At 48.1% G+C, this 27,037-nt stretch overlaps 3 protein-coding genes across 10 annotated transcripts in view; 2 read left to right on the top strand and 1 right to left on the bottom strand.

Moving 5' to 3' along the window:
• The window catches only part of RAD51 (RAD51 recombinase), a 35,635-nt gene extending 33,560 nt beyond the window's left edge, over positions 1-2,075 (top strand). For both annotated transcript variants that reach the window (XM_045162099.1, XM_045162098.1), the window contains 2 exons: positions 130-251; positions 706-2,075. In XM_045162099.1, coding sequence (XP_045018034.1) covers positions 130-251; positions 706-829 — 246 coding nt within the window. In that variant the 3' untranslated portion in view covers positions 830-2,075. The remainder of the gene's footprint in view (positions 1-129; positions 252-705) is intronic.
• A 162-nt stretch (positions 2,076-2,237) lies between these two features.
• RMDN3 (regulator of microtubule dynamics 3) lies at positions 2,238-17,460 on the bottom strand. 6 transcript variants are annotated; one of them, XM_045162093.1, is made up of 13 exons: positions 17,307-17,460; positions 16,729-16,922; positions 14,660-14,906; positions 14,103-14,246; positions 9,702-9,996; positions 8,718-8,820; positions 5,674-5,734; positions 4,383-4,458; positions 4,142-4,219; positions 3,808-3,906; positions 3,482-3,535; positions 3,269-3,373; positions 2,238-2,964 (listed from the first exon to the last, which is right to left on the bottom strand). In XM_045162093.1, exons 2-13 carry the CDS (start codon positions 16,913-16,915, stop codon positions 2,911-2,913), a joined length of 1,503 nt encoding a protein of 500 aa, XP_045018028.1. In that variant the 5' UTR covers positions 16,916-16,922; positions 17,307-17,460; the 3' UTR covers positions 2,238-2,910. The 6 variants fall into 6 exon arrangements, with proteins under 6 accessions (XP_045018028.1, XP_045018027.1, XP_045018029.1 ...); XM_045162092.1 differs by having other exon boundaries at positions 17,165-17,383; XM_045162094.1 differs by having other exon boundaries at positions 3,269-3,349; positions 17,165-17,381.
• Positions 17,461-23,055: 5,595 nt separating this feature from the next.
• GCHFR (GTP cyclohydrolase I feedback regulator) lies at positions 23,056-26,980 on the top strand. Of its 2 annotated transcripts, XM_045162091.1 has the most exons (4): positions 23,056-23,405; positions 23,914-23,985; positions 25,135-25,229; positions 26,468-26,980. In XM_045162091.1, exons 1-4 carry the CDS (start codon positions 23,370-23,372, stop codon positions 26,589-26,591), a joined length of 327 nt encoding a protein of 108 aa, XP_045018026.1. In that variant the 5' UTR covers positions 23,056-23,369; the 3' UTR covers positions 26,592-26,980. The 2 variants fall into 2 exon arrangements, with proteins under 2 accessions (XP_045018026.1, XP_006073120.1); XM_006073058.4 differs by lacking the exon at positions 23,914-23,985 and having other exon boundaries at positions 23,087-23,405.
• Positions 26,981-27,037: the final 57 nt, after the last annotated feature.

Here is a 27,037-nt window from a genome sequence, read left to right as displayed (position 1 = left end):
CTGGTATTAAGATATCAGTTAGATATAGAGACTTTAGTCATTCATTGCTTTGTGGGGGGATGGAGTGGCAGCAGTAAGGTTCTTGGAATGTCTGACCACAAAGAATGACATTTATCCTTTCCCTGTCAGTTTGGTGTAGCAGTGGTAATCACCAACCAGGTGGTAGCCCAAGTGGATGGAGCAGCCATGTTTGCTGCAGATCCTAAAAAACCTATCGGAGGAAATATCATTGCGCATGCCTCAACAACAAGGTACAGTGCTGGGGCAGGGGCTTCACTGTGGAATGTCAGAGTACTGTGAGGTGGGCATGAAAACATTTCCAGTTACACCTTGTTAAAGGCCTAGTCTGTAATTAGACACAGGAGCCTTTGCTTAACCTAATTATCACGCTCTGGTTAAAACAAATGTTTGCTTTTAGTTCACGAAGGAATTAAAAGCTCAAGTGTGGAAGAATACATTTGAAGAATTAATGTCTCATCATTTTTTTAAAAAAGGTTTCAATATAGGAAATCCACTGGGGGCAGGGGGTGAGCAGAAATGGATTTCTCTGGATTAGAAGTACCCTAAGGAATACAGAAAGATCCCCTAAAATCCTTCTAGTTAGCATATAAGTCTAAAAACCTTTTAGATCTACCATAAATAGATCAGGAATAGAATTTTTTAATTATAGTAATTTTGGTGCTTTGGTCTGTGTCTTTGCCGCAGACTGTACCTGAGAAAAGGAAGAGGGGAAACCAGAATCTGCAAAATCTATGACTCTCCGTGTCTTCCTGAAGCTGAAGCTATGTTTGCCATCAATGCAGATGGAGTGGGAGATGCCAAAGACTGAATTGTTTTTTTTCCTGTGATAAACCTTAAGCGCTGCAGAATGGAAAGGACTGCTCCCTGGAGTTTTTCACAGGCTTCTTCCTATTGTGACTGCAGAAAAAGGCTTTCAGGAAAACAGCTATTATATCAGCTTTTCTTACGGTGTAAACACGAGACAGGTCAGTAGTCACAAGCTGACCTGAAATGTTTATTCCTTCTAGAATATATTAATCTCTATGTGAATTCTTTGGTTTGGGGGGTAGGTGTGAAATACCTTTGACATCATAGTGCCTTGGGATTGACTCAGAACTAACTGCTGTTGGCCAATCTTATGTCTCCAAGAGAACTAACTAAAGCTGGAGAGACCCGACTTCTCCATGTTAATGGGAAAAAATACCTGAGCTACGTAGCAAATGGAGTGGGTCGCCTCACAGGTTCTTTTCCCTCCATCAGTAAAAACTGTTAAATCAGAGGCAGGTTTTTAAGTTTGTATGTCTGAATTAGCTTATGTAAGAATTGTTTTAATAGTAAGAGCAATTCAAGATACTCATTTCAGAAGCTCTTTAAGTAGATTCAGTGTGGGGCTGCTAATAAAGTAGTTATTTGTAGGGAATGTGCTGTTTATAGGAGTTATCCTGGTACAAGCTGAATATTTCAACATAGGGCCTGCATAATACTGTTTTGGCTCTGGGAAGGAATGATCAGTTTCTATTACTTTACATTTTCAGTTTTAAAGGGGAAGTCCCACCTTCAGGTGATTCCCTTTATTCTCCTTTAAACTCATAGAAAATATCGCAAGATAGCTACTCCATAGCATTCCTATGGCCTTTGTTTCTATTAAGGTTTGTACTGTATAAATCTGGTACTTGCCCAGATTATTCTGCTTTTTAGGGCTTTGAGATTACTCCTTCCCCTTCACTTCTACTCAGCATGAGTTTTAAGCAACTCTTCCACTTTCAGAGGGCCTCTTGGCTAGAATTGGGTGGAGAGGCAGCACAAATCTCGGCTGTTGCCTGTGTTGAGCCTACTCTATGTAAGCAGATAGGAGGACAAAATTTAATGCAACTTTGTTTTAAAAACAGCTGTTCTCTGACTATAGACCAGAGTGCCTCCTAAGTCTTCTTCCATTTTTTTTCCATCACAAAACAAACCTGGAATGATGTAATAAACCCACAGTGACAGACTCTGGAATGAAAGCTTGGTTCTTATATAAAGGCATCTCAGTCTTTTAGATCTATAAAGTATTTTAAGTGACCTTGACCTAAAAACTTGTGTCAATTTTTCTTTAACCAAAGAGCTTATTCTAAACTATTTGGTACTATTTTTCTACTTGTCTGCAATAGCCTCCCAGTAGGAAACAGTTATTTAAGTGCCAGGAAAGAATAAGGAGATGAAAACAAACATAGAAAGGGGATTATAATCACTTCTAGTTAAGTTTAAATTTTGGATTTATTGCAAGTTTGTACCAAAATATATTCCAGGCAACTCTTCAGATCATCATTTTCAGTCATAAGCCTTATGCACTGCTGTTCCAAAAGCTGTCAGGACACTGGAAGTCAGGTGGTCCAGCCCTCAGCCCAGGAGTACAGTTACGATCCACATGATAGATTGAGCAGAGGCAGTACCCATGGACTCCCCGACCTTCTGCCCTGGTAGGTTGGGGCGTGTGATCTTAGGACTATATACTTTGGTTCTGAATATTAATCAGTGAAAAAGATTAGAGAGTACACATTCTGTGTTTTGTTCCTATAGCTCTTTGGAGTTCATCCACCTCAGCAGCAGTTGAAAAGGAGCCTCCAGTGTTTTATCCACACTCTACCCTAGGGCAGGTGTATACTCGTCTTGATTTTTTGAGAACTCACTTTATGGAAAAAGTAATAGAAACCCAGGTCTCAAGTACTTCCCCAATTTCAGATTAGGTAAGGGATTAGAATAAATTAACCAGTGGGACGAAATTGGGGAATTGTAGCAAGCAGCAGTCAGACCTAGGAGTCAAGACACTCCCTTAAGCAGTCTTGCTCAGTTTCCTGATCTAAGCAGGACCTAAGGGGGAAAGACTTAATTTTTTTCCTTCCTTGAGTCATGAAGCCCACTGAAATGTGATTATTCTCCTAAAATTACTTCCAATTCTTCCAGGTCCTTCTGGAAAGCTGAATCCTAGGAAGACAAGAGAATAAGACTAGGACTTTAAATCCAAGCCAACATTTCCTAAACCATTGGTACCTGAGAATGGGCCCTTTGCTTCCTTGCTATTACCAGTCTTTTTCCCACTTTCCCAGGACAACCTGGAACCTACGAACTCTGTCTCCTCCCCAGGTGAGATGTATACGAAAAAGCCCACATGCAAAGTGCAGACTCTCTTTTGGAGGGAAATAAGAACCACGGGAAGATATTCTTTCCTGAAAAGTCACACGATGACTCAGTGAAAGAACCCTGTATTAGAAAAGCTCTTAAGTATTACCTCTTTAGTGACATTTGGCAGCTCCAGGGCCAACTTCATCCACTGTTTAGCTTCAGGGTTTTTCCCTAGTTCTTTGTAGCACTGAGAAGAGACAACAGTGAAAACCTGGGAGAAATACCACCAGGAGACTAGAAGGGAATGAGTGTATGTTTTCAAGAAAAAGTATCAACATACATATATTTCATCTATGTTGAAATGGGCAGATGAGTTTACCTTACAAATATATATCCTTCCTGCTTTGGAAAATCCTGGCTGTAGTTCTTCAGCCTAGAGAAGGGAGAATGCATTTCAGTAAGAGGTTCCGAAATCCAAGTCAGGCTAAAGTTTATTAGAGTTCAGTATCCAACCTGGAGATTGATTCAGTGAGTCTATATTTTTTTTAATAAGCCCTTCCAGTGGTTTCTCATTTTCCACAGAACAGGCACACATAAAACTGCCCTCTACCAGAAACCCCTCCCAATACACTAATGTCCTTAGGGAAAACAAGGTCACCCCGTCCTTTCTGGCTGCTGTCCACCCTTCCCTTCCCTCCCTGATACCTTTAGGAAGCTGGAGAGGGCATCCTGCACAGTAGCACCAAGGGGGCTTTCACTCAAGGCTGTCGCAGTTTTTTTTTCTAGCCAGCTCAGGTGAGAGACCTGCCATCAAAAGATCAAGGTGTAACTAAAAACTTATGTATCTTTAAGAACAATAAATGTTCTGTACTGAAAGGAAAAGGGGCCAAATAGGACTGCATCCAGTCACCACTCCCATGACTGTTTGGAGGGAATGACACATAAGCAGACCATGTTGAGGACCCTGATCTTCCCTGCAAGGTGATCAGTGTCTCAGGGTAGTTTGGGCCCTTGTGTCAAGCCCTGAAATCTAGCTCACCTGGTAGCACCACCTGCCGAGGAGAAAGTGAGCCATGGGGTTTTCTGGCTTGAGAGCAATGGCTTTGTCCACATGCTCCTAGAGCAGAAATACAAACAAGTTAACATCAGAGAGCAGAGTTACTCAGGGAAGAAAGGCAAGTCACAGAGCTGTAGGGTAGGAACACCTCTGCAAAGAGCTAGGTTGGAGCAGGTAATCTGCGCTAGACCAGCACCAGGGAAGGAAGAGAAGCCTTTCTCACCTTGAAGCTAAAGCCACTCTGGATGCGCCTCTGGATGCCCTCATGCTCAGCCAGCTGACCACAAAGCACTGCATACCTAGGGGGAAAGCAGCAGGCTCAGGCACAGGACTGAGGACCATCCCTGCCAGGAAGGGGCTTCCCACCCATGGCTGACGGCACTGCCCAATACTTCATCTGTACATAATTCCTCTTTTCACAGACCTGTGGTCCCAATTCATATTCTTTAGCAGATACAGTGGTAGGTTCACAGTTTCCCAAAGTACACTGGGTACAAAAAGTGGGTTCTTTTATACTTAAAATTTAGACAAGGTCTCAATCCCAATGTCCCCTCATGACCAGTACAGCCATAGCTGTCATGAAAACTTAAGCAGGTCTCTAAAAATCAGCATCAATGTGTAAGAAACGTGAATACACTATGTCTGCTTAGCTGGTACGTCACTGGGAAGCTGTTTGGGAAGGGGATACTCTAGAATTACCAACAGAAGCAGAGGAAGAAAAGGCCTCCGATTTCAGCCCTCTCCTCCACACCCTCCCAGGGGAACAAAGCCATCCAGCTTCCCATTTTCTGTCTTCAAAAACAAAGGTCTAAGAAACAGTGACCTGGCATCTAAAAAGAGGCACTGCAAAGTTTCAGCAACAGATGGGGAAACAAGGCCTCTCCAGCTCAAAATCTGAGGGCAGAGTTACAGAAAGCAGCAGGGGTGGAAAAGGAACACTTTGACTAAAACTGAGGTGCTAGAACCAGGCCTCCAGGCCACAGGTTGGCCCTGACCCACACAAGGTGGCAGGACTTTGCCCACATGAGATCACAAACAGGGCTGATGCTTTTGTGGACTAATACTGACTGCCGAACTTCCTGGGGTGAGCTCACATCTATGTTTCCTCATGCCAGCAAAGCGAAGAAGCCAAAGTCCACCACCAGCCAGGGATCACAGCTAGGGGAATGAAGAGCTTGTATGGGAGAGGGGAACTGCCAATGTCCCAACCTCCCTGAGGAGCCAGGAGCCTCAAGGTTGAAGCCAGGGATGACATAACAAAGCTACTCATTTCTCCAAGTTTCAACAGGAAGCTGTACTACTCTTCCCTTGTCTCACTCCCAAGGCACTTCCCGAAGGAAACTCCCCTGGGTCCTTGGCTTGGGGAAGGACTGGGACATACGAAAATAAAGGCCAGAGCTTCCTCTCCTGGTGCCTCTGGCAAATGCCTGTTTGGCCAGGGCAGAGAAAAGAAAGGGCTCTGCTCCACTCTAACCCATGCTGGCTCTTTCTGGGGCCCTGCAGGGTGTTATTACCACTGATGACACTCCGCATTCTCATTCCCCTTCTCCAGAGCGACCTCAGCTTCTTCTTTTCCTGTAAGACAGAGGTGATCCAGAGTTGACTCGGGCTCCCGTGACCCCTCCACGGGAAAGGCTGTGGGAGGATGGTCTGCTCTGGCTCTCACAGTTCCCACCCAAGCAGGACTTATAAATAGTTATGCACTTGAGCAGAGTGAAGAGCTGCAAATAGCTTTTCAAGGATAACTTCCACTTTGCCTTGCTTTCCCTATCTCTGTCATCAGCTGTCCCAGCTATACAACACCCACCCGACGTGCTCAGAGCACTGCAAATATAAAAGGACTCGAAAGCAATCACAGTTGCCCTAGTAGATCATTACCTGGAGAGTTTTTGATTTGGGGTCTGTGGATAGGCCTTAGGGTGTCCATGAAATCCCACTGAAATATTAGGCATAAGTCCATTTTCTTGAGAGGGTCCACAGCTTTGGATTCTCAAGATTGGAGATTGATTGGATTCTCAAGAGGACCATGATCTAGGAACAGTAACCATGGCTCTGGGCCAGAACTCACTAGAGCCAAATGACCTGGCATCTGACCAAGGATGACTTTCATGTAGTCCTTACCCAAGTTTTCCAGGCACCAAAACTAACAAATCAAGGCCTAAACACATGCAGGCTCTTGACAAGGGTCCCCTAGAACGTCAAGGAGCTGGAGCCCTCCAGATGAGAACCGTTACACCTACACACTGGAGAAAACAGAACACTGCGAAATGGGACATCTGATTAGAATCAAGAGGGCTTCCGTAAAAGAGAATGAAATAATGCCATTTTTAGCAACATGGACAGATCTAGAGATCATACTAAGTGAAATAAATAAGACAGAGAAAGACAAATATACAACACTTACGTGTGAAACATTTTTTAAAAATGATACAAATGAACTTATTTACAAAACAGACTGAGAAAACAAACGTTACCCAAGGGGAGGGATAAATTTGGAATTCGAGATTAACAGATATGAACTACTATATATTAAATAGATAAACAAGGACCTACTGTGTAGCAGAGAACTATACTGAATATCTTGTAATAACCTATAATGGAAAAGAATCTGCAAAGTATATCTATGTATAACTGAATAACTTTGCTGTACCTCTGAAACATTGTTAAGTCAACTGTATAATAAAAATTTGAAATAATAAAAAGAAATTTTCAATGGTGAGGGCTTGAAAGGGAACACAGGGAATGGAACAAAAGTAACGTGTTGAGGTGATAGGCTGGCTAATCTGAAATGTTTCCTCATGTATAAGAGATAGTAATCATGGTATAATTTTGTATATGCAACAAATACATTTAAAGAGAACAGGTGAGAACCCTACAATTCCCCTATCCAAGCAGAAGAACCATGTGGCTCTACCACTGAGGGACACTGTCTTTTAGGGGACTTCACTCTGCCCGCTTCAGAGCACTCACTCACTAGGGAAATAAGGGTGAAGAACGAGGCAACCAGTTCCTGCAGCCTCCTGATGGTCCAGCTTCTAGAGGCAACACAAAATGAACTTTAGATCCATCAACAATGGTCCTAAAAGGCTAGAATCACAGAGCAGAGCCTTCAAAGTCTCTCCATAGTCCCCTGACCTCCAGAAGGAACAGATCTGTCCGGGGGTGCTACAAGGAGCCAGACCGGTGTGGGCATAGCTGCTTCTCCAACCACTGCTCCATCTCCACCTTCAGGGTTCACGTTGGCTATTAGTACTAAGAGATGATCAAAAGGAAAAGGAAAGGCGGTTGTTGCCACCAAGAGTCCAGACACCAGCCCCAAATGCTGGTCAGAATCCTCACCTGAAACACAGGAAAGGTAGCAGAAACTTTTGAAAAGAAACAGACAATAATTAAGCACCTTCAGTTACAACTTCCAGGGATTTTTCTGAAGATCAAACATTCAGCTCAACTGACCTTTCTGTATTGGCAGAATTCTACAACAGTTTATAGAATGATGACCTTGAGGTACTGTCAGACTCTACATTATCAAAAATTCAATGTCTGCGAGGCTGTACTACGAAATGTGGAAGTCCACTGACAGTGCCTGACTCCGAGGCTGTGTAGCTAGGCAGGACACATCTTCCCCGTAAAACCAGTCTCTAAAATCTCAGGGGTCTTAACAACTTCACGACAGTAGAGGACAGGCCATGAACCTGGCACGAGTCAGATGCACCCTACATGCCTGGGGACAAGATTCTGACAACAGAGCTGGCTAGTAGACCCCACGGGCTTACAGGCTAGTGGTATTCTCCCAAACTACTCCTTCCTGGCACTCACCAAACATACTCCACTCATTATATTCTTAAACACCTGCCCCACAGGCTCCATAACTGAAACTAGATTCTTAAACAGCAGCAAAAAAAAAACCCTCCTCAGGTTAAGAAAGGTTTTGCCCTTTGTAGTTAAAGAATTAGGACAAAGAATAGTGCTAATGAAACAACTACAATTGACCCTGAACAATGCAGGGGTTACTGGCCCTCTGCCCAGTCAGAAATCCACGTGTAACATAGTCAGCCCTCTGGCTCACCAGTAGAGAATCTGCCTGCCAGTGCAGGAGACGAGGGTTCAATCCCTGGGTCAGAAAGATCCCCTGGAGAAGAAAATGGCAACTCCAGTGTTCTTGCCTGGGAAATCCCACGGACAGGAGCCTGGCAGGCTACAGTCCATGGAGTTGCAGAGTCGGACACAACTTAGCAACTAAGCAACAACAAATCCTCAGGCCCGAGCAACCATGGACTGTGTGTGTGCTTGCACTGCTCAAATCACTGACGTTCAAGGCCAGCTGTGCTATAGTCACGTACGCCTGTGTGACTCAAGCCCCATACCGTGCAGAAAAGCAGAGACTGCTCTGTGTCTCCAGGAGGAAATGGGTCTCCGGGAGCCAGTCTGTCCCTGCTGAGTACCTGAGCCCCAGCTGCCCTGATAGCCTGCGTCTTGGTGGGTCCCCTGGGCCCCAAGCCACTGGGCTGGCTCCACCCTCAGAATCAGTCAGTTGCACCAGGAGGCTGTCAGCACTTACCACTTAAGGCATAGGACCTCTTCTCACTCGCCTCCTCGGCAAGCTCACACATGTCACTGTAGGCCCGGGCCAGGCGCCAGAGAAAGTCCTGCCGGCTTCCATGCTGCAACCCAAAGAGAGGGATGAGGGCCCCTTCTCTCAGCTGCAGAGAACTGGAGCCCTGACCTTCTCTCTGTGTCATAAACACTGATATCAGGCCATCTACATGGCCTCTCACCTGCGGTTAGCTGGTGACATCATCTCTAGTCAGTAGACTGCACAACCCACAGAGTGGGTGCATCCTGGCCTCCCAATGCTGTGAGGAGGGAAGGCCAACTCCAACATGTAATGAGTCACAGCAAGAGCATGTGGAAAGGCCCAGGAAAAGGGAAATGCTAACTGAGGGCATTTATAGCTCAGTTCACTTCAGTTGCGTCCAACTCTGCGACACCATGGACTGCAGCACGCCAGGCTTCCCTGTCCATCACCAACTCCCAGAGCCTACTCAAACTCATGTCCATCAAGTCGGTGATGCCACCGAACCAAACCATCTCATCCTGTCGTCCCCTTCTCCTGCCTTCAGTCTTTCCGCATAAATTCTGGCAGTGAACTTGAGAAGGGAACTGTGATTGAGTGACCCAGACACTTGTCACCGGTGATGAAAACTTCAAATGGGGCAAGCAGCTGTGGGTCTGCCTCAGGGAAATAAAAGGGGAAAGTTTCAGTTCTTTCCACATTTCTCCCTATGCTGAGAGGAGCTCTTGCAGTTGCCCTACCAGAGCCAACTACCCAGGGGGTGGTGGGGGAGGAAGCGCTGGGGCAGGGAGTACAGGCCCCTAGGGGCAGCACTTGGCCTCCTTGGAAAAGGGTGTACGACCCTGAGGGTAGATGCAGAAACTCGCCGTGTCACCCTCATTTCCCTTCCCATGTCACCTGGCAGGGTCACTGACACATTCGTGGGAGTGAGCAGGGGGAAGGAGGGTAGACGGGCCGTTGGAGCCTCACCGCCAGCTTGTTGTTGAGCAGCAGCTGGAAGCCCTCCCGCTTGCCCTGCTCACTGCCCTGGTGCAGCTCGTCTGCCTGCTGCAGGAGCGGCAGCACCTCTTCCTGGCCAGGGGAGCCTCCAGCCTCCAGGGCTTCAGGCTCCGGACCCAAAGCCACCTCCACCTCCACCTCCAGGTCCAAGGAGTCCTTTCTGCCCATCTTCACGGTCTCGCAGCTCACTTCATCTTCACCGTCACCGTCACTCTCCCTTTCAGAGTCCCGCTCATAGTCAGACTCAGCATTGGCTGTTGTGTAACTGTGGCGGGGAAACAAAGTGACAAGGGCAAGGGAGGGGATTACTTAGCCTCAGATCACCAGGGGTCTATCCTCCTCCACAGAGGGGCTCTCCACGGCGCTGCGGCCATCAGCACTGACCGTGAGCCATGCCCCTCACTGAGGGGGGACTCAGTCCTGAGAGAATGCTTCCTAGGGAACCATGGGAAAATGATCCGGGAGGGGAAGAGTGACCAACTCGGAGCCCTGTGACAGTCAGAGGCCGATATGAGAAGCCCCTGCTTAGCTACCACCACGTCTGCCAGAAAACAGAGAAAGCCTAGAAAGGTATCAACAAAATGTCAGTAGACCTCTCAGGGCAGAGGAATTAATATCCCCCCTATATTTTAGTATTAGATGGGATTGCTTTAGGGACCATATATTCTTATAAGTAAAGTAATAAAAGTTTAAGATAAAAACCTTCAGATGTAGGTGGAGCTTGATGGCTCACGAGGGGAAGGGTTTGTCAATCATTTTTGCTTTATCAGCCAAATGCACCTGCCAGAACCAACATGGGTGGATGCCAGCCTCTGTGGCTGTGGGTGGCCACAGATATACATATTTTCTTTCTCAATTCAATGTATACCTCTGTCCCAAGTCAGTAACCAAACCTCAACCACAACAGGAGTAGCCCTTGGAAACCTTGGGAACTGGTGGGGGCAGCGGGGGAGGGCCGCAGCTGGAAGCAGGAAAGGCAGAAGATGCAAGCAATCCCTTAGGAAGGTGTCTGTGGGGCTGCCATCCAGGTGTCTCCTGGGGAGCCCAACTCTGATTGCATCCACTGTTTCTCTTGGATCTTTGCCTCCACCAGCAGCTAATGATACTGTTTTCCCCAACTGCCAACTGAGTCAGACAAAAACTGAGCAGAGCAGAAGATAAGGCTTCCAGGGGTCACAACCAGACACCAAAGAGCCCCCAGGCTGAGTGAAGGAAAAGCAGGTTCTGTCTGAGCTAGCAGGTTCCAAGACACAGGGAAGATCCTTGAGTCACTTAAGGATAAGCCTTCCTCCGTCCTGAAATTAAAGAGAGGTAGGATCCCTGTGGCTGGAGCAAATCAGACCTGAAGGAGAAAGACAAACAAAGTCACAACAAGATAGCCTAAGGTCAAGGGGGCTGAGTACTGCAGGCCCAAGTGCTGTCCTCCTCATGTGCAAAGCCAGAGAGGACAAGGGACCAAGTGAGTAACCAGACCTGGGGTCCAGTCCATCCATCCTATTTCTTTATAGAGGAGCTTTCAGATGCATTTAACAAAGGGGCTCCAGAAACATCTATTACAAGAAATTGTAAAATATTTAAAACCTTCTTAACCTTGCTTTTTAAAGAGGTTATACAAGCATCTCTCTCCTCAAGCAATTTGCAGTAAAAAAAAAAAAAAAAGGGGACAAGGAAAAGTGGTATCAGATTTTACAACCAACCTGGGTGGTGGTGAGCAAGACCACACAGGGGCAGCCTAGAGAAACTCTCTTAGGCTCCTAGGCTTAGACAATAACCTGCCCCATCCAGAAAGTCAAATCAGTGGCTACCAGTGCCCCTACTCAGCCCAACCAGGCCCAGAGGCAAAATGAGTAAATGAATTTTTGGCGGGTGCAAGCTTGAGTCTTATCACTTCATGTTGCAAAAAGAAGAGGAGACCCCACTCATTCCCTGCTCAGCTGAAGGCTGCCTCAGCACATGGGGAGAGACCCCTGCTCTCATCCTGCCTGAGCGCAGTCTCCAGGGAAGGAAGCAGGGAGGAAGGTCCTTCAGTGCTGTGATCCCTCTGGGCCCTAAAGGCCGGGGAGCTCACATGGGCAGGAAAAGGAGAGGTCGGGGGACCTTGCTGCCACCCGGTGAGCTGGTACTGCAGCTCTCATACCACATCCCAGCTGCTGGTGAAATCCACCAGAGAAAAAGTGGTGACCCTTTTGTTCAACATGCCCAGCAGCTTTTGAGATGAGTACAGACCTCTGAAAAGGTCCTTTGGTCCTGTGCACTCAAGCTAGACACACTGTTCCCACTGTGGAGCAAGGACTCCAGGCTCCCTTGAGGTAAGGAGGCCAACTCTGCTCCTTAAGGAGAGCCCCCGGGTCAGGGATCAAGGACTCTTACACACACAGCCCTCCCAGCAATTACATTTCTTTCCTCCAACTGCTAAGCCCCATAAGAGGTGCTGAGCTGAGACAAAGACAAGCAGGCCTGGGCCCTGACCCCACAGTGGCGGGGAAGATAAGACCAAGAGGAATGAGGTGATAAGCGAACGCCCAAGGAGGAGTGGCAATGAGGCTGCCGGCAGTGGCTCCTGGCTGGAATGCCTGGGCAGGTTTGCCAGGGGAGCTGGTATTAGGGCGAGTTGGGTTTTGCAAGGAGGGAAGTAAAGCTGCATTTGCAACAAGGCTCTGGGAACAAGCTCACTGACCCACCCAGTGATTCGGACTCTGACATATTCAGCTGATCCCCTGGGAGCTGTTTTATTGGGAAGAAAGCGAGAACACAGCTTTCAGTGGCGCAGAGCTGCCCATCAAATAGTCTTATTCTTTCATCCCTCAAAGAAGCTCTCCTTCCCTAGGGCCCACAGGTTTAAAGCCATTCCCAAGGCTTGGTCTCCTTGACCATGACCAAATGAATGATTCACCACGGCCATTGCTCCAGAGAGCAGTCGGCTAAACCAAAGTCTTGCACCAAGCACGACCATCGGCTTCCACATGCCACAGGATTGGTCACAAGGCTGAGCCTACTGGAGCTGTTATTAAGGAAGCCACCCTTTCTCTCCAGCTGCTACAGGCAACTGGCAGCCCTGTCCTGCCCTGTATGGCTTTGGGAGCCCCAGTGAGCACCCTAAGCTACGAAGCACCCATAAACTTCCCTGGTTAATCACTCTGGCTCGTGCTGCCCCCAGAAGCTTGTACAATTTCTTAAAATCATCATGAAAGGGTTTGAGTTCTATTATCCTAGTCTTGGGCAGAGCTGTGACCTGTCCTTATGTTCCACACTCATAAAGTTCAAATGTCAAGTAACTGGCTTCCTTGGGTTGCTTAGAAATGCTCCTTAAAAAAAAAAAAAAAAAGAAAAGAAATGCTCCTTAAGAGATGCTCCTCTCTCTCCTTTGTGAGACTAAGGAAATACCTCTGAAGTGCTTTCCACCGTGTCTGTCACAAAGGAGAAATAAACTGGTTAATATTATGAAGTGTTTCAGCTGAAGAGGGACATGCTGCAAAGATCATCATGAATGACTGGTTTAGCTTCTGGTTTCCATGTGTATGTTTGGAGCTACACCAGTCGTTCTGCCCTGACAGGACAGGCCTGACTGCTCACTTCACCAGCCTCTTCCTTGAAGAGGGAAAAAGGTCAGCAAAGGCCACAAAGAGAGACCAGCCTCTAGACCCCACATGGGCCACCTGGATGACTGGGCCTGGAAGCAGACACGGGCAGATGCTGCTATCAACAGCATGCAACAGAGATGTTCATTCAGGCTCCACCCGTGGGACGAAGTTCCAAAATGGCACCAGTGGTTTAAAACCAAAAAGCCCTCAGCCTGACCAACCTGGGTGTTCCACCAGACTCCTGCCTGCAGCCCTGCCTCACAGTAAGGCCTATGGCCAGACCTGCTGGCCCACCAGCTACTCAGGTGAGTCACCGCCCACCTGTGAAGAGGGCGAGGGCGCACAAGCAGATCTCCCGGTGGGAAGAGAACTTCCCGAGGGAGGGAGCGTGCTTAGCGCTTAGACAGCTCTGTAGACCCGGCCCAGTCACTCAGTGAAGGAAATACGGCCGTTAAGACAAAGCTTACAAAGTCCTCCTGATAACAGGAAACCACCCAACTGACGTTACAATAAAACAAAAATAAAGGATCTAATAACTAGGTAAAAAGCAAACCTACTCTGAGAAAAGTAACAGACGCAAACACTAACTGCTGTTAAACATTCCCATCTGTCCCGATGACATGTGGATGGCTTTTCTTATTTCAACTGTTTTGTATTTCATTTGTTTATATCCTTACCTTGTTCTAAAAACTATTTACAGCAGCTTGGTGTGAACTTTTCATTCCGAACATTACTTCTACACAATGTAACCCGGCTGAAGCCACAGCTGTCTCCAGGAGACATGACTCACCCGCCTTCACTCTCGGCATCCGTGAACGTGGCTCCCGAGGCGGCCGTGAAGTAGACAGAGCTGGAGCCGGTCGAGTCACTCCTCTCCCGGGCAAATGGGAACCTTCGCCGCCGAGCCACTTTCTGGTTCTCTTCCATATGTGATCTGAAAAGTAAGCTCCTTTCTAGAGGGTGCCATTAGGCCCTTCCAGCCTGCCTTTCCCCTCAACCTGAGGGAGCCTCTTACTACTGCTCATTAAAGGGCCCAAAGCAGAGAAACTCTGGGGTCTCTGCCCTCAGGAGAGCAAGAAGGGCAGCTGGCAGGACCCAGCCTACAGAGCAGACCAGGTTAAACAGGACAAAGTATTTCAGCTGCTGCAACAGACCCTGAGGGCCCAAAGGCAGCAAGAACTCAGGCAAGGCAAGGAATCAAGCACATGGCTTCCCTGCCAGAGAGGTGAGAAGCCAGAAAACTGGCTGTGTCCTTACAGACAGACAACAAAGGCTGAGAAAGCTGTCGGGGCGGTGGAAAAGCTAGGGTGCAGGGGCCAAGGCAGGAAGGAAGGCTGCAATACTCACCGGACCTCCCCCACAATCTGCCCAGCAAGCCCCTGCAGGCTGCTCCTCAGCTCTTCTACCTCCCGCCGCAGCGCCACCAGGCTGGTCAGCACGAACTCCAGGCGGTCCAGTACCACCTCCTGTCCTCGTGGGAGGCTTGAGAGCACTGCAGCATCACCAGCCTCACCCGGGACTGCCCGCAACGGCCTGACTGGAGGACGGAGGACAGGAGACAGCGATGCCCGTGGGCTAGAGGGACGAGAAGATCCTGCACCCAGAACTCAAGAACTCTTACTTCTCACTGGAGTTCAATTTACAAAGATCTTTGAGGGTCAGATATTCACAAGTCCCAGGTAACAAACCCGGAAAAAAAAAAAAAAATCAAGGTCCCAATCTTTAAACGAGAGCTCTCCAGGGAATTCTCTAGTCGTTTAGTGGCTAAGACTCCGTGCTTTCACTACCAAGGGTCCAGGTTCAATCCCTGGCTAGGGGACTAAGATCTTGCAAGCATGGCCAAAGGAAAAAAAAAAACAAAAAAGTCCACAAGAGCCCTTTGTTCCAAAAACCTTGCACCCAGGGCCCTTCATGAGCACTGTACACCTTGGCAGATAATGTAGAATGCTCTCGCAAGAGTGCAATATCTAGAAGGCAAGATAGCTGCCCTGCTGCCCAAATCCCAGGTAGTCAATACTTACCACACAGCAAAACTGAAACTGAGCTCACTCAAATTCTGATCTTGCACTTCACAAAGAATAGCAAGAGCTCTCAAGAGCTTCATTTAGTATTATCAGAGAGTGGCAAGGTAAACAGGGGCAGTTACTGAGAGAAAAGGTACACCAGGAAAAACCCACCCAAACCCCATTGGGGAAAAACATCATCGCCAAGCCCTGAATTGAGCTCTAAGTAAATTCTAAAATGCTAGAAAACGGATACCTAAGACAAGTGGACTGGTAAATGTAAAAACAGGAGAGAAACCAGCAAGGCAGGACCCACAGTCCAAGCAAGCATAAAGCTGTTAAAGGAAATCTAGTAACAATAAAGGCTGGATTACTGTACAGACCCAACAATGTTCCAGTATGTAAAGCAAGAAAGATCCCTGGGAATGTGGCTACCACCTCCCAACCTCAGTAGAAGAAAGACTACAGCTGAGAAATTACAAACCAACAAACAAAATACAAGGAAAAGAAAGGAAGGGCAAGCACACTTGCAGCGCTGTTACTACCAGCTTATGAAATGCTGACAAACAATTGCAATCTAAGGTGAAAACTCTTAAGACTCTTCAAAAACTAACTGGCATTTGGTCATCAGAGGAAGCATGTGTTCCCAATGAACATGAGGCGAGATGACTTGAACCCTCTTCTATCACACACACATGAGGGGAGTGGTTTGGACGAGCCCTAGATGCTTTGCTGTAATGGGTTAACATTCAAGTTTTCCAAAACTGAAAGTACGAACCATTTGTGTCTGGCTTCCAGCCATATTCAGCTTCAACTGCAGTAAGTGCGCTCCCGGCCCCACGCTGTGGGACGTCCACAGGACCAGGTGACCAAGCCCAATCCCGCCACTTACTTGCTCTGTGACAGCCTCGGCAAAGTTACACAACTTTTTTCAATCTCAACTTACTCATAAAAAGGATTTAAAAAAAAACAAAAAAAACCTTGAACTATATAGTCTCCAAGGTGTCTTCGAATGTTAATATTAACCTAATTTAATATATAAGCCTCAAAAGATTTTAATTCCTCCAAGACTATTCACGTTCTACTTTCTTTTGGACCTTTACTTATTAAACACCTCAACCACACTAAGCAAGTAACTTTAATATATACACAGCACTTCTGCGGCCAGAACTAAAAGTGAAAGCTAAGCCTTTTCACTATATACTTTCCTGGGATCACAGGAAAAAGACGACAGAAGAGGAAGACTGCTTTTCTTTTTCGATAAACTTTCCCCAAACTTGAAACTCTCGGGCCCCGCACCCACCCCCCTAGTTTTTCCTCTGTTGTCCTGTCCCGCAGGTTCTGCTACAAGCAGCCCCGACCCCAAGCCCACCCCCTCAACAGTCACTGAGGCCTCAATAGCCCCGCTCCTACCTTGGCGTCCAGGCTCTGAAGTCTGCGTGTAGTCCAGAGAGTTGGACTGACTCTGGCTCTGGCCGCGGCGCTGGGTCCGTTTCCACCGCTGGCTATAAAGGGCACATAGGAATCCAAGGCCCGCGGCGGTGCCCAGCAACAGTCCTAGCCCGGCGCGGGCGCCACCCAAGGTCCCCAGACTAGACATGCTACACCTGCAGCCCGCGTGAGCCACCAGGAGCAAGCGGGCGAAGGAAGGGAGAGAGATTCGTGAGTGTGGTCCACCCATCGCCAAAGCCGAACCCTTTAAGATAATCTCCCTGCCCAGACCCCGAGCATTCGCCACCCTCACCCTAGTCCCGACCTTAAGGTTTCTGCTAGCCCCCAGGCCTGACTACCACGCCGCCTACCCGGCCCTTCGCAGCCTCCCCTCCAACACGCCCCCTAACCCTGATACCGGAGTCAGGTCGATGGGCTTCCAAACTCCTCCCCCAGCCTCACGACACTGCAGATCACAAACCCGCCGCCCTGGCTACAAAACCCTGGCCTTCCCGCCGCGCCCTTTGAAGGCGCCCCAGCCTGTCTGGACCTCAACTCACTCTTACTACCGCTAGCTACTGTGGCGAAGGCCGCGGCTTCTCTGTCAATGACCGTGACGTCATCAAACGGTGCCAACTAGCAGCCTCGCGCGCCTATAAGAAGGCGGGGGTGAACAGACCTTCGAGACTCCACCTCGTGGCCAGGTTTTTTCTAGGGGGCGGGGCCACAGGCACTACCAGTGGGGCGGAGCCAGCAGAGATCTTGAAAGGCGAATCGAGAATGGGTTAGAAGGCGAGTAAAAGTGGACAGGGCTTCCCAGCTGGCGCCGCTAGTGTTAAAAAACCTGCCTGCCAATGCAGGAGATGTAAGAGACGCGGGTTCGATCCCTGGGTCAGGAAGATCCCCTGGAAGAGGGCATGGCAATCCACTCCAGTATTCTTGCCTGAAGAATCCCATGGACAGAGGAGCCTGGCGGGCTACAGCCCATAGTGTCGCACAAAATCGGACACGACTGAGCGACTTAGCACGCACAAACAGGGGAAAGCTGAGAGACTGCCTGGAGTGGATGCTCAGAGCAGTTACTCCATGGTCTGGCCAGCTGAGGTTCCATTTCCCTCCAATCACACCAGGTTACAGCTGAGGTTCCATTTCCCCTCAGTCACACCAGGTTACTTAGTGTTCCCGGAATATGCTCCGCATACCCAACGTTTCTACCTTTTCCACTGCTGCTCTTTCTGTCTTGAACCCCTACCTGGAAAACACCACCCCTCTCCACCTTTCCTTAACCCTTGGTCAAAACTCAGATTTTATTTGATTTCAGCTCAATTTGTTTACGTATTTTTACTCAAATCATTTACTAAGCTCAACACAATAGTGGCTTTGGCAATTCAAGTTAAAACAGGCTAAGTTGTTGGTTATCCACAACAGGCCCTGAGTCCCCAGGGCCAGCTTCTGCCAGCTGACATCTGAAAAAGATGCACACCCCATCATTTTAAAAAATCTTAAACCTTAAATTGTCGTTGTAACATTAAACAAGAACGGGCTTATAAAAACTGTTTTTAATATCCAGAATGAAAATTAAATTCATTAAATTCATTCCTCTAATGATAACATTTTAAATGTTTGCATGAGGCTGAAACTTGGGTTGATCTCTGCTTAAATTGGTTGATAGCATTTCAGATTTTGTTTTAATCATTTTTTCTACCACCTGTGACCTGTACTTTTATAAATCTATTTTGATCCTGTGATTTTATGCAACTTGTAGTTTTAGAAACTAAAAACAAGAGAATCATCTGCAGTCCAGTTGTTAGGACTCTGTGCTTCCACTGCTGGGGGCTCAGGTTCTACACCTGGACAGGGAACTAAGATCCCACAAGCCCTGCAGTATAAATCAAAAACTAATTAATTACTTAAAAAGCAAACAACACATAGGGACTTCCCTGGTGGTCCAGTGATTAAGAATCTGCCTTCCAATGCAGGAGACATAGGTTCCATCCCTGGCCAGCGAACGTCTTAAGATCCCACATGCCTTCAGGGCAACTAAGCCTGCACACCAAAACTACAGAGCCCATGCATCTTAGGGAAAGATCCCCAGTGAAGACAAGATGCAGCCAAAAATAATAAATAAATAAATATTTGAAAAAAATTAAAGACAAGATTTTTTTATGGATTATGGTTCTAATTTTATTGTCAGCATTTCTTAAAAGTTAAATTTTAGTTTAGTGGGAGTCAAAATATCTAAACCAGTCCTCCCAAATCCTTAACTAGATATTATATTTATTTACTTTTTAATTGTGAGATATTTTACACATATAGCAGTACATTTGGGACTTCCTTAAATGGGCCAGTGGTTAAGAATCCGCCTGCCAATGCAGGAGACATGGGTTCAGTTCCTGGTCCAGGAAGATTCCACATGCTGCAGAGCAGCCAAGCCCTGTGCAACAACTTCTGAGCCTGCACTAGAGAACAGCTCCTGCTCACCACAACTAGCGAAAGCCCTCACAAAGCAATGAAGACCCAATGCAGCCAAAAATAAATAAAAAATTCCAGAGGCTGTGGTGAAGTCCTTTAAATAAAAAACTTCACCCATATCTGCTACTGATTTTTTTTTTCCAGCTACTCATTTTTAAGGATTCAGTTTCATTAGTATTAGTACCTCTTGCGATACACTAAGAGATTAAGTATGTTGTCTTGGTGGTGAGAAAGGAATGCTTTTAATATCTTTTCCATATTTTTCCTCATTTTTCTGAAATAAGCATGTATTTCTTTTGTAATAAGAAAAAACTGAGTATTTTTACTTTGGAGGGAATAAAAACCTGTTTAATTAATTCCTTAGTGGAATTAATATTTTCTTTCTTTACCTTTGAGGCCTGGTTACCTCTATTACAATTGGTTCTATAAATATTTGCTTTCTAGACTCTCTACCCACTGGACTGCTTACTCTTCCAGGATGGAGTTCATGCCTGATCCATTCCCTATGCCTAGCACAGCTCTAATGCAAAGACCATCCATAAAAGCTGCATGGAGGAAGGAAGGAAATAAGGAATGATGAATATCCAGCCCCTGCCACATTGATAACGCTTTTGTTACCAAACCAAATTTGTTTGCCCAAAGCATGGCAAGTCAAATGCTAAGACACAAAGGTTTGCAGCAGAAAAATAATTCATTACCAAGGCAGCCAAGCCAGGAGACAGGAGAACAAATCTCAGATCCACCTCTCTGGAGACTTGAGATATAAAGAAACAGGGTGGGGGACTTCCCTGGTGGTACAGTGTTAAGACTCCACCTTCCAATGCTGGGGACATGGATTTAATCCTTGGTGGGTGAACTAAGATTCCACATGCCGGGGAGCAACTAAGCCCCTCTAATCACAACTGGAGAACCCCACCTGCCACAACAAGAGCTAGCACAGCCAAAGTTAAAAAAAAAAAAGAAAAGAAACAGGGTGATCTTAGGCATGGGGGAAGGTGATTAGAGATAGGAAAAGGTAAGGTAAATGGTGTTCTGTGTGGCCATATCTGGGTTATACGCTTCTTCATGGGATGTTTAAAAATGCAGGCGCTTAGCATGATCTGATGGTGGAGTTTTGACCCTCTTATGTCAAAAGGCTGTTCATTGGACATGTGTGTGGACCCAGTTTTAGGCTCAGTGGTCCCAGCCAGTCTTAGCCAGCTTGAACAGAACATGAACTGATTCCAAGTTCCTAAGAAACAACTTGAGCTCCCGTTGCTATAGCGACCCACACTTCAAAGGTGTTATCTGTAGGGGTGAAAAGCTGAGTATTAGAAGAACAATTTCTCCTCCTTTTATAGGGGAGGAAGATCTGCCAGATAAACTGATTGTGGCAAGAGGTGAAGCCAGATGGGAAAACCAAGTAGGGGAATTCATTTCCTCCTGGATATTAAAGATGTTATCTGGTGTGCATGCCTCTGCCAGGGCAATCAGCATTGGGGTAGGTGATTCTGGATGGAGCACTCTATCTTATGCTGCATCTGCAGACCAGTTTTGCAAATTTAATAAATCCCTGGCAGTCTGAGATATTCTGCCCTCCTGTTTCCTCCCCACCCCTCCACAGTCCAGCCTAAGAGAGTAGAGCACACCCCAAATCCCTGTCCTGGTCTCTGCCCAGAACATGAGAGCCTTATGTACCTGGCTCTTTCAAGAGAGGTGACATATGCCTTGGGATGGTGGCCTTACCTCTAAGACACTTGACATTTAAAAAGGATTGTTCTTACAAAATATTTAATGGCTACAAAATAATACTTATAATATATGTATAAAAACTGAGTACATTTACAATCCTTTGCACCCACATCCTAGTGTAAGAAGGAGAACATCATTTTTATCTTTTAAGAACCATGCATTTCTGTCTCTCCTCCATCCCTTTCTCTTCTCTCAGAGGTAACCACTACCCTGAATATTATATTTATCATTTCCTTCAAATTGTTTAGTTTTGCATGTTTGTGAGCTTTAGGTAAATAGACTTATTCTGTATTTTCCCCAGCATTTGCTTTTTTATTCATTTTTATTGTAGTTTCCATTGTATGAATCAAGCAAAACCTTTTTCTATTTCAGATGGCAATAAAGATTGTTTCCAGTTTTTTGCTAATTACAGTGCTGTTATGAATATTCTTTTTTAATACTCTTGATGTAGTCAGTGAGTTTTCCTAGGTTTATCGATGAGAGGTCTGGTGGGTCACAGTAATGAACATCTTAAGCTTTACTGGATGATGCCAAATTGTTTTCCAAGGTGATTGTATCTATCATAACAATTCGTAATTCCAACAGTAACGTTTCACGTTTCAACTGTTAGACATCCTCACCAATACATGATGCTTACACATTTTGATTTTTTTTCAAATCTGTAAAGCATTATCTTGTTGTGGTTTAATATGCATTTCTGAATTTCTAATGATATTGAACATCATGTTTTATGTTTATTGCCTATTTCCACTCTCTGTTTTGAAAAGTGCCTAATTGAGTCATTTGCCCATTTTTCTTCTTTTTCTTCCTAATTTGTAAGATTTCTTTATATATCCTGGGCATTAATTTTTAGTTTAACAAATCCTTTGTTAAGCATAAATATATCTTATCTTTCTAGCTAGACTTCTAGTCCTGGAGGTAGAGAACAGGGAAAGAGGGTACAGAAAAACAGATCAGACCAGGAAGGATCCTTTAGGGTTGTTGTTTAGTTGCTAAGTCATGTCTGACTCTTCTGTGACCCCACGGGCTTATCCCGCCAGGCTCCTCTCTCCATGGGATTTCCCAGGCAAGAACACTGGAGTGGGTTGCCATTTCCTTCTCCAATGCTTGAAAGTGAAAAGTGAAAGTGAAGTCGCTCAGTCGTGTCCGACTCTTAGCAACTCCATGGACTGCAGCCTACCAGGCTCCTCCGTCCATGGGATTTTCCAGGCAAGAGTACTGGAGTGGGGTGCCATTGCCTTCTCCCTTTAGGGTTACAACTTGCTATTTATCCCTTGTACTTCTCTCCTCATCGGTCAAAGTGCTGGAGGCACAGAGAGAGCCCTGTAAGTGCCCTTCGGTGAAGTGAAGATTTTTCAAGAGCCTGGGAGGGAAGGTTACAGGCTGCCTTTGTTTTGCTTTTCTTTTTTAAAAAACCAATCACAACAAGGCAGATGTCAGAACAAGGCAGATGAAGAATGTTGTCAGATTTTGATACATCCAGATGAGGGCGTGAACGCGTGGAGGTGAACTCGCCGCTCTCTTTGGTGGCTGGTTCGGGGAAGTTTCTTTTGTCCCAGGTGTTGCCTTGTAGTCTCCTGCACGTGTGCCGTGTCTCTCTCGCTTCATGGAAAGCTCTCTGAACGGCCAGATTCCATTGGTTTCAGTCTCTCTAGGCCTGGCACTCAGCGAAGTGCTCAGTTCTCTTACATACTTACCTACAAGGCCACAGAAATGCAAGGTTCCGCCGCTGTACTAGGAACTACAGTGGGGAGGCAGGAAAGCGCAGTGCACCGGAGGGGTCTCCTGCCTGTCTTCCGTGCGTTTAAGGAATCTCCGGAGACCGTGTCTTGGGTCGGGAAGTAGGGATCCGATAAACATTTTAGAGGAGTCTTTGGGTGAGGTGGGCAGGAGCTTGGGAGACCTCAGTGGGGTCGCCCTTTGCTCCCTGTTGGGCTTCACAGGGGCTGGGACGGGGACCAGCAGGACTTTGGAACCTGTTACTGGAGGTGTTGCAGTAACGGGGTGCAAGGGCAACACGCGCGCTGGGCGCCACGGCCCAACGCAGCCAGCAGAGCTCGGGGGCCGCTCCCAGCTCCGGCACGCCGGTGCGGGAGCGATCCCCCCACTACCCAACAGAGGTCCCTCCGCTCCGCCGGACGACCCTCGGAAGCGGCGGGTGATAACACAGGGTCCCAGTGAGCTGCCCCAGGGCTGGGGGCGGGTCTCGAATCACCGAGCTCCGGGCGCGTCAAGGGCGCCCGCTTCTGATTGGCCGGTCGAGGGGCTTACGGACCAGGAGCTCAGGGATTGGCGCAACCGGAGGCCAGAGTCGGAGTAACTGGACTCTAGGCTGCTGGTCTCAGTCCCGGAGCCTGAAGGGCTGGCGTCGGCGCCCTACCCAAAGTCCAGGGAAGGAGCCTGGCCGGGACGCGCGCACCATGCCCTACCTGCTCATCAGCACCCAGATACGCCTGGTGAGTACCCGCTGCCCGTCCCTGGGAGTTGGCTTTGGGCCCTGGGCGGGGGGACGCTGCCGGCCGCACCTTGGCGCCTCCCTCCCGGGCCACGCCTGCGGCTGCCGAGACGCGGAAGCCGCCTGGGACACGCCCCCCGCGGGCGGCGGAGAGGAAGGTTGGAACTCGGACCCTGCCTGGATACAGGGACTAGGGAGCTCCGGCGGCCGAGCCCCTCCAGCGCCGGGAAGGGGGGCTATGTGCGTGCGTCCCCGCCACTCAGGAGTTCCGGGCGCCTGCGGCTCGGGTCCTACCTGCCTGCGGGAGGTCGAAGCCTCTGAGAGGGGCTCAGAAAGTCCTGCTCTCTCAAGTGCAGCAACCACTGCCCTACACAGAGCCACTCCGCCGGGCAATGAGGGGTGGGAGGAGTGGACTAACCTAAGGAAAAGAGGTTTGAAAAAAGGATGTGCTACGACACTGAGACCCCTGTGCCAAGTGGCCCGCCTACAGCTACGACCTGCGCCCTTAGGCACTTCCAGGAAGAGATCTTCTGAGACCTTACAAAAGAAAGAGAAGCAAGAACCCGGAGACGACCAGGAAGGTTAGAGGTGTGAGAACATCCATTCAACAGTCAAGCCACGCCCCTTTCCCTGGGCAGTTTCCTCTGCAAAAACAAGGTGCTGACTGCTCAGAATATGACTGGGTCCCCAACCTGGGCAGCAGGATGCTCGTCTGCCTCTCCAGTGCTCCGGTGCTCCGGTGATTCATCAGGAGGTACACGGTTCCCTAGAGATGCAGGAAATAGCAGACGCGCTCTCCACTGGATGGGAGAAGACTTGACAGTGGTTTAAGAGCCAGTCAGCTGTGAAGATGGTAAAATGTAGACTCTGGGTCCCTTCCCAGATCTCCGGAAGCACTCTGTAAGCCTGGAGTTTGGGAATTCAGTGCTCCTGAAGCAACTTTTTGAACTAGCAGTTTCATTGGCATATGATACATATAACCACAGAATTCACCAATTTAAAGTGTACAGTTCAACAGCAGTGGGTTTGGGTTTGTTTTGGCTTATTCAGAATTGTTCAACCATCACCATAAGCAATTTTAGAACATTTAGAACAACTGTCTTCTCCAAAGACTCCAATTGGGTCTTTGGAGAAGACCCAAACCCTGAACCTTAGCTGTCACTCATTTCCCCTGGGCCCCTCAGCCCTAGGTAACCACTCGCCTACTTTTCATCATCATATATGGTCTTTGGCCTCTTTCACTTACATGATGTTTTCAAGGTTCATCCGTATTGTAGCATGCATCAGTACTCATCCCTCTTTATTGTCAAATAAAATTCCATTGAAAGGCTATATCACATTTCATTTATCCACTCATCAGTTGACAAACATTTCGGTTGTTTCTACTTTTTGGCTACTATGAATAATGCTACTGTGTGTGCAAGTTTTTATGTGGGCATACATTTGCATTTCTCTGTTCTCTGGGTGATTCTGATACACAGATACATGCAGTGGTGCCTGGCATGAAGGTGCCAGTGTTGGGCACTGCCTGGTCCAGCCTAGAGGGGCCAAGGAAGCCCCACATTGCTCAGTCTGATGACTGATGGACTCTACCCCTTCCCAGCTTGTGTTTAGCCCCCAAGATTCCTTCCCTGTCCCTCCAGCCTTTACCTGAAGTGGGCTCAGATAAAGGCTAACTGCACACCTCGACCTGGCAGACAGCCAAGCAGCCTCTGTGGCTTACCTTGCAGGAGGTGGGCCCCACCATGGTGGGCGATGAGCACTCAGATCCAGAACTGATGCAGCATCTGGGGGCCTCAAAAAGAAGTGTCCTGGGAAACAACTTGTAAGTAGTAGCATTCCTAAGACTCTTCTCCCCGCCAGCCCCGAGGCCTGTCTTTGTTCCATTTACACAAGAAAATGCCCCTGCCCAGCCTCAGGACCCCTCTGCCTGCATCCTGGGGATCTGTCCTCTGTAGGGTGGGTCCCATCTGCAGCCTCACCACAGCCCCCCAGGCTTGCTCTGAGAGCTTTTCCATTGGCTCTCCCTTCACAAGGGAGCCCGTGGACAAGGTACCAGGACAGAGTCCAGTCCCCTGAGTATAGACTTCTGCAAGTGGACTGCTTCTTGCCTTACCTTTTCATCTCTAAGCTGAATCCCATCAAGGCCAAGATAGGCACAGAGAAAGGCTCTGGCTTGAAGAGCTGAATGAGTAACAAAGCTCAGCCCTAGGAACAGGATGCCTGGGTCCTGCTTCCAGTTCAGCTGCTGCCTGGGGACTTAACCACTTCCCTTGGCATCCTTCACCCCAACTCCAAGTCTAAACAGTGATCATTAATTCCTCATCTGCCCCTCATTCCTTCCTACCCAGTGGACAGGGAGAACCCTGTTCACACAGGCTGGAACTCCTAAGAAAGGTCACCAGAGTGTACCCCAGTTAAAAGAAGGGGAAGAGGAGGTGAGCTGGCCCTAGCCCCTTGGTCAGGGTTGGAGGGCTGAAGCCAACCCCATCCCTTTGCCATGAGGCTTTTGTCTCTGAGATGCCCAGCCTGGGGCTTGAGCTCTTTATGTATCTGATGGCCCTTCAGAATCAATTAATCCTGAAAGAAGGGAAACCAAGCATTCTCCATCCTAGGGGGCGGCAGCCACAGCCAGGAGCTCTTGAAGGCCAACCTTATTGCTCTAGGACTACAGGACAGTCAGACAAGAGGACAGAGGCCTGGGGGGTGGCCCTGGGGAAAGAAGGCTGCTCCCTGCAAATTGGCAGTGACCCAGGGCATGTGGGCTATTTTCAGACTAACGGGGGTGTTACTATCTGGATGACATCAGAAAAGCTGCTTTACTCCTCTTGATTTTCTCTTATAAATAGGAATAACAGTACCTCCCTTAGGTTGTTGAGAGGAATAAATGAGATGATGCAAAGAGCTAAGCAGGTGACGGGGCAGGGAACATTTGCAGAAGGCAACCTGCAAACAGCAGTCCTGTTAGGAGTACTTGTGACCAGGCCGAGTCTGCAGCAGATACTAGTTTGTAGGCGGGGCTGTGCTGTGTACCCTCTCATGCCACTGTCCTTCTCTTCGCAGCTCTGAGTACTACGTGAATGACCCTCCTCGAATCGTCCTGGACAAGCTGGAGCGCAGGGGCTTCCGTGTGCTGAGCATGACAGGGGTGGGCCAGACGCTGGTGTGGTGCCTGCACAAGGAGTGACCCTCCCGCGCTGAGGAGCGCCAGTCACACTTCTTTGGAGTGGCTGCCATGGGCCCCGACCCCAGGACCCTGCCTTGCTCACCGCCCTGCCCCTTCTTCCCAAATCATCCTTCTCTTTGGCCCAGTACCACTGGGCAGTGAATGGCCTTCTCTGAAACCTGTCTCAGACAGTGTGGAAGGGTAGGGCCCCTGGCCCTGGTGCCCTCAGCTGCCCCTCCAGCTTCAGGCCAGGCGCAGGCCCTGGAGGAGGCCCTGTTCTGTCAAAAACAGGGGCTGACGAGCCAGGCTGCCCCTGGCAGGGAGCTGGGTGCCCCTGTGGAGCATGGCTCCAGGACTGGGTGGGTAGCGCCTGCATAGCTAGTCCAAGCCAATAAAGGGCTGTGATGAGAGGTTGCTCCTCTGCTCTGCTGGCCATTGACTCTCACCAAGGGGAGCACCTCCTTGGG

This window comes from Bubalus bubalis, chromosome 11 (assembly GCF_019923935.1).
Source record: "Bubalus bubalis isolate 160015118507 breed Murrah chromosome 11, NDDB_SH_1, whole genome shotgun sequence".
Taxonomy (NCBI): Eukaryota; Metazoa; Chordata; class Mammalia; order Artiodactyla; family Bovidae; genus Bubalus; species Bubalus bubalis.
This window is presented reverse-complemented; position numbering and strand designations above follow the sequence as displayed.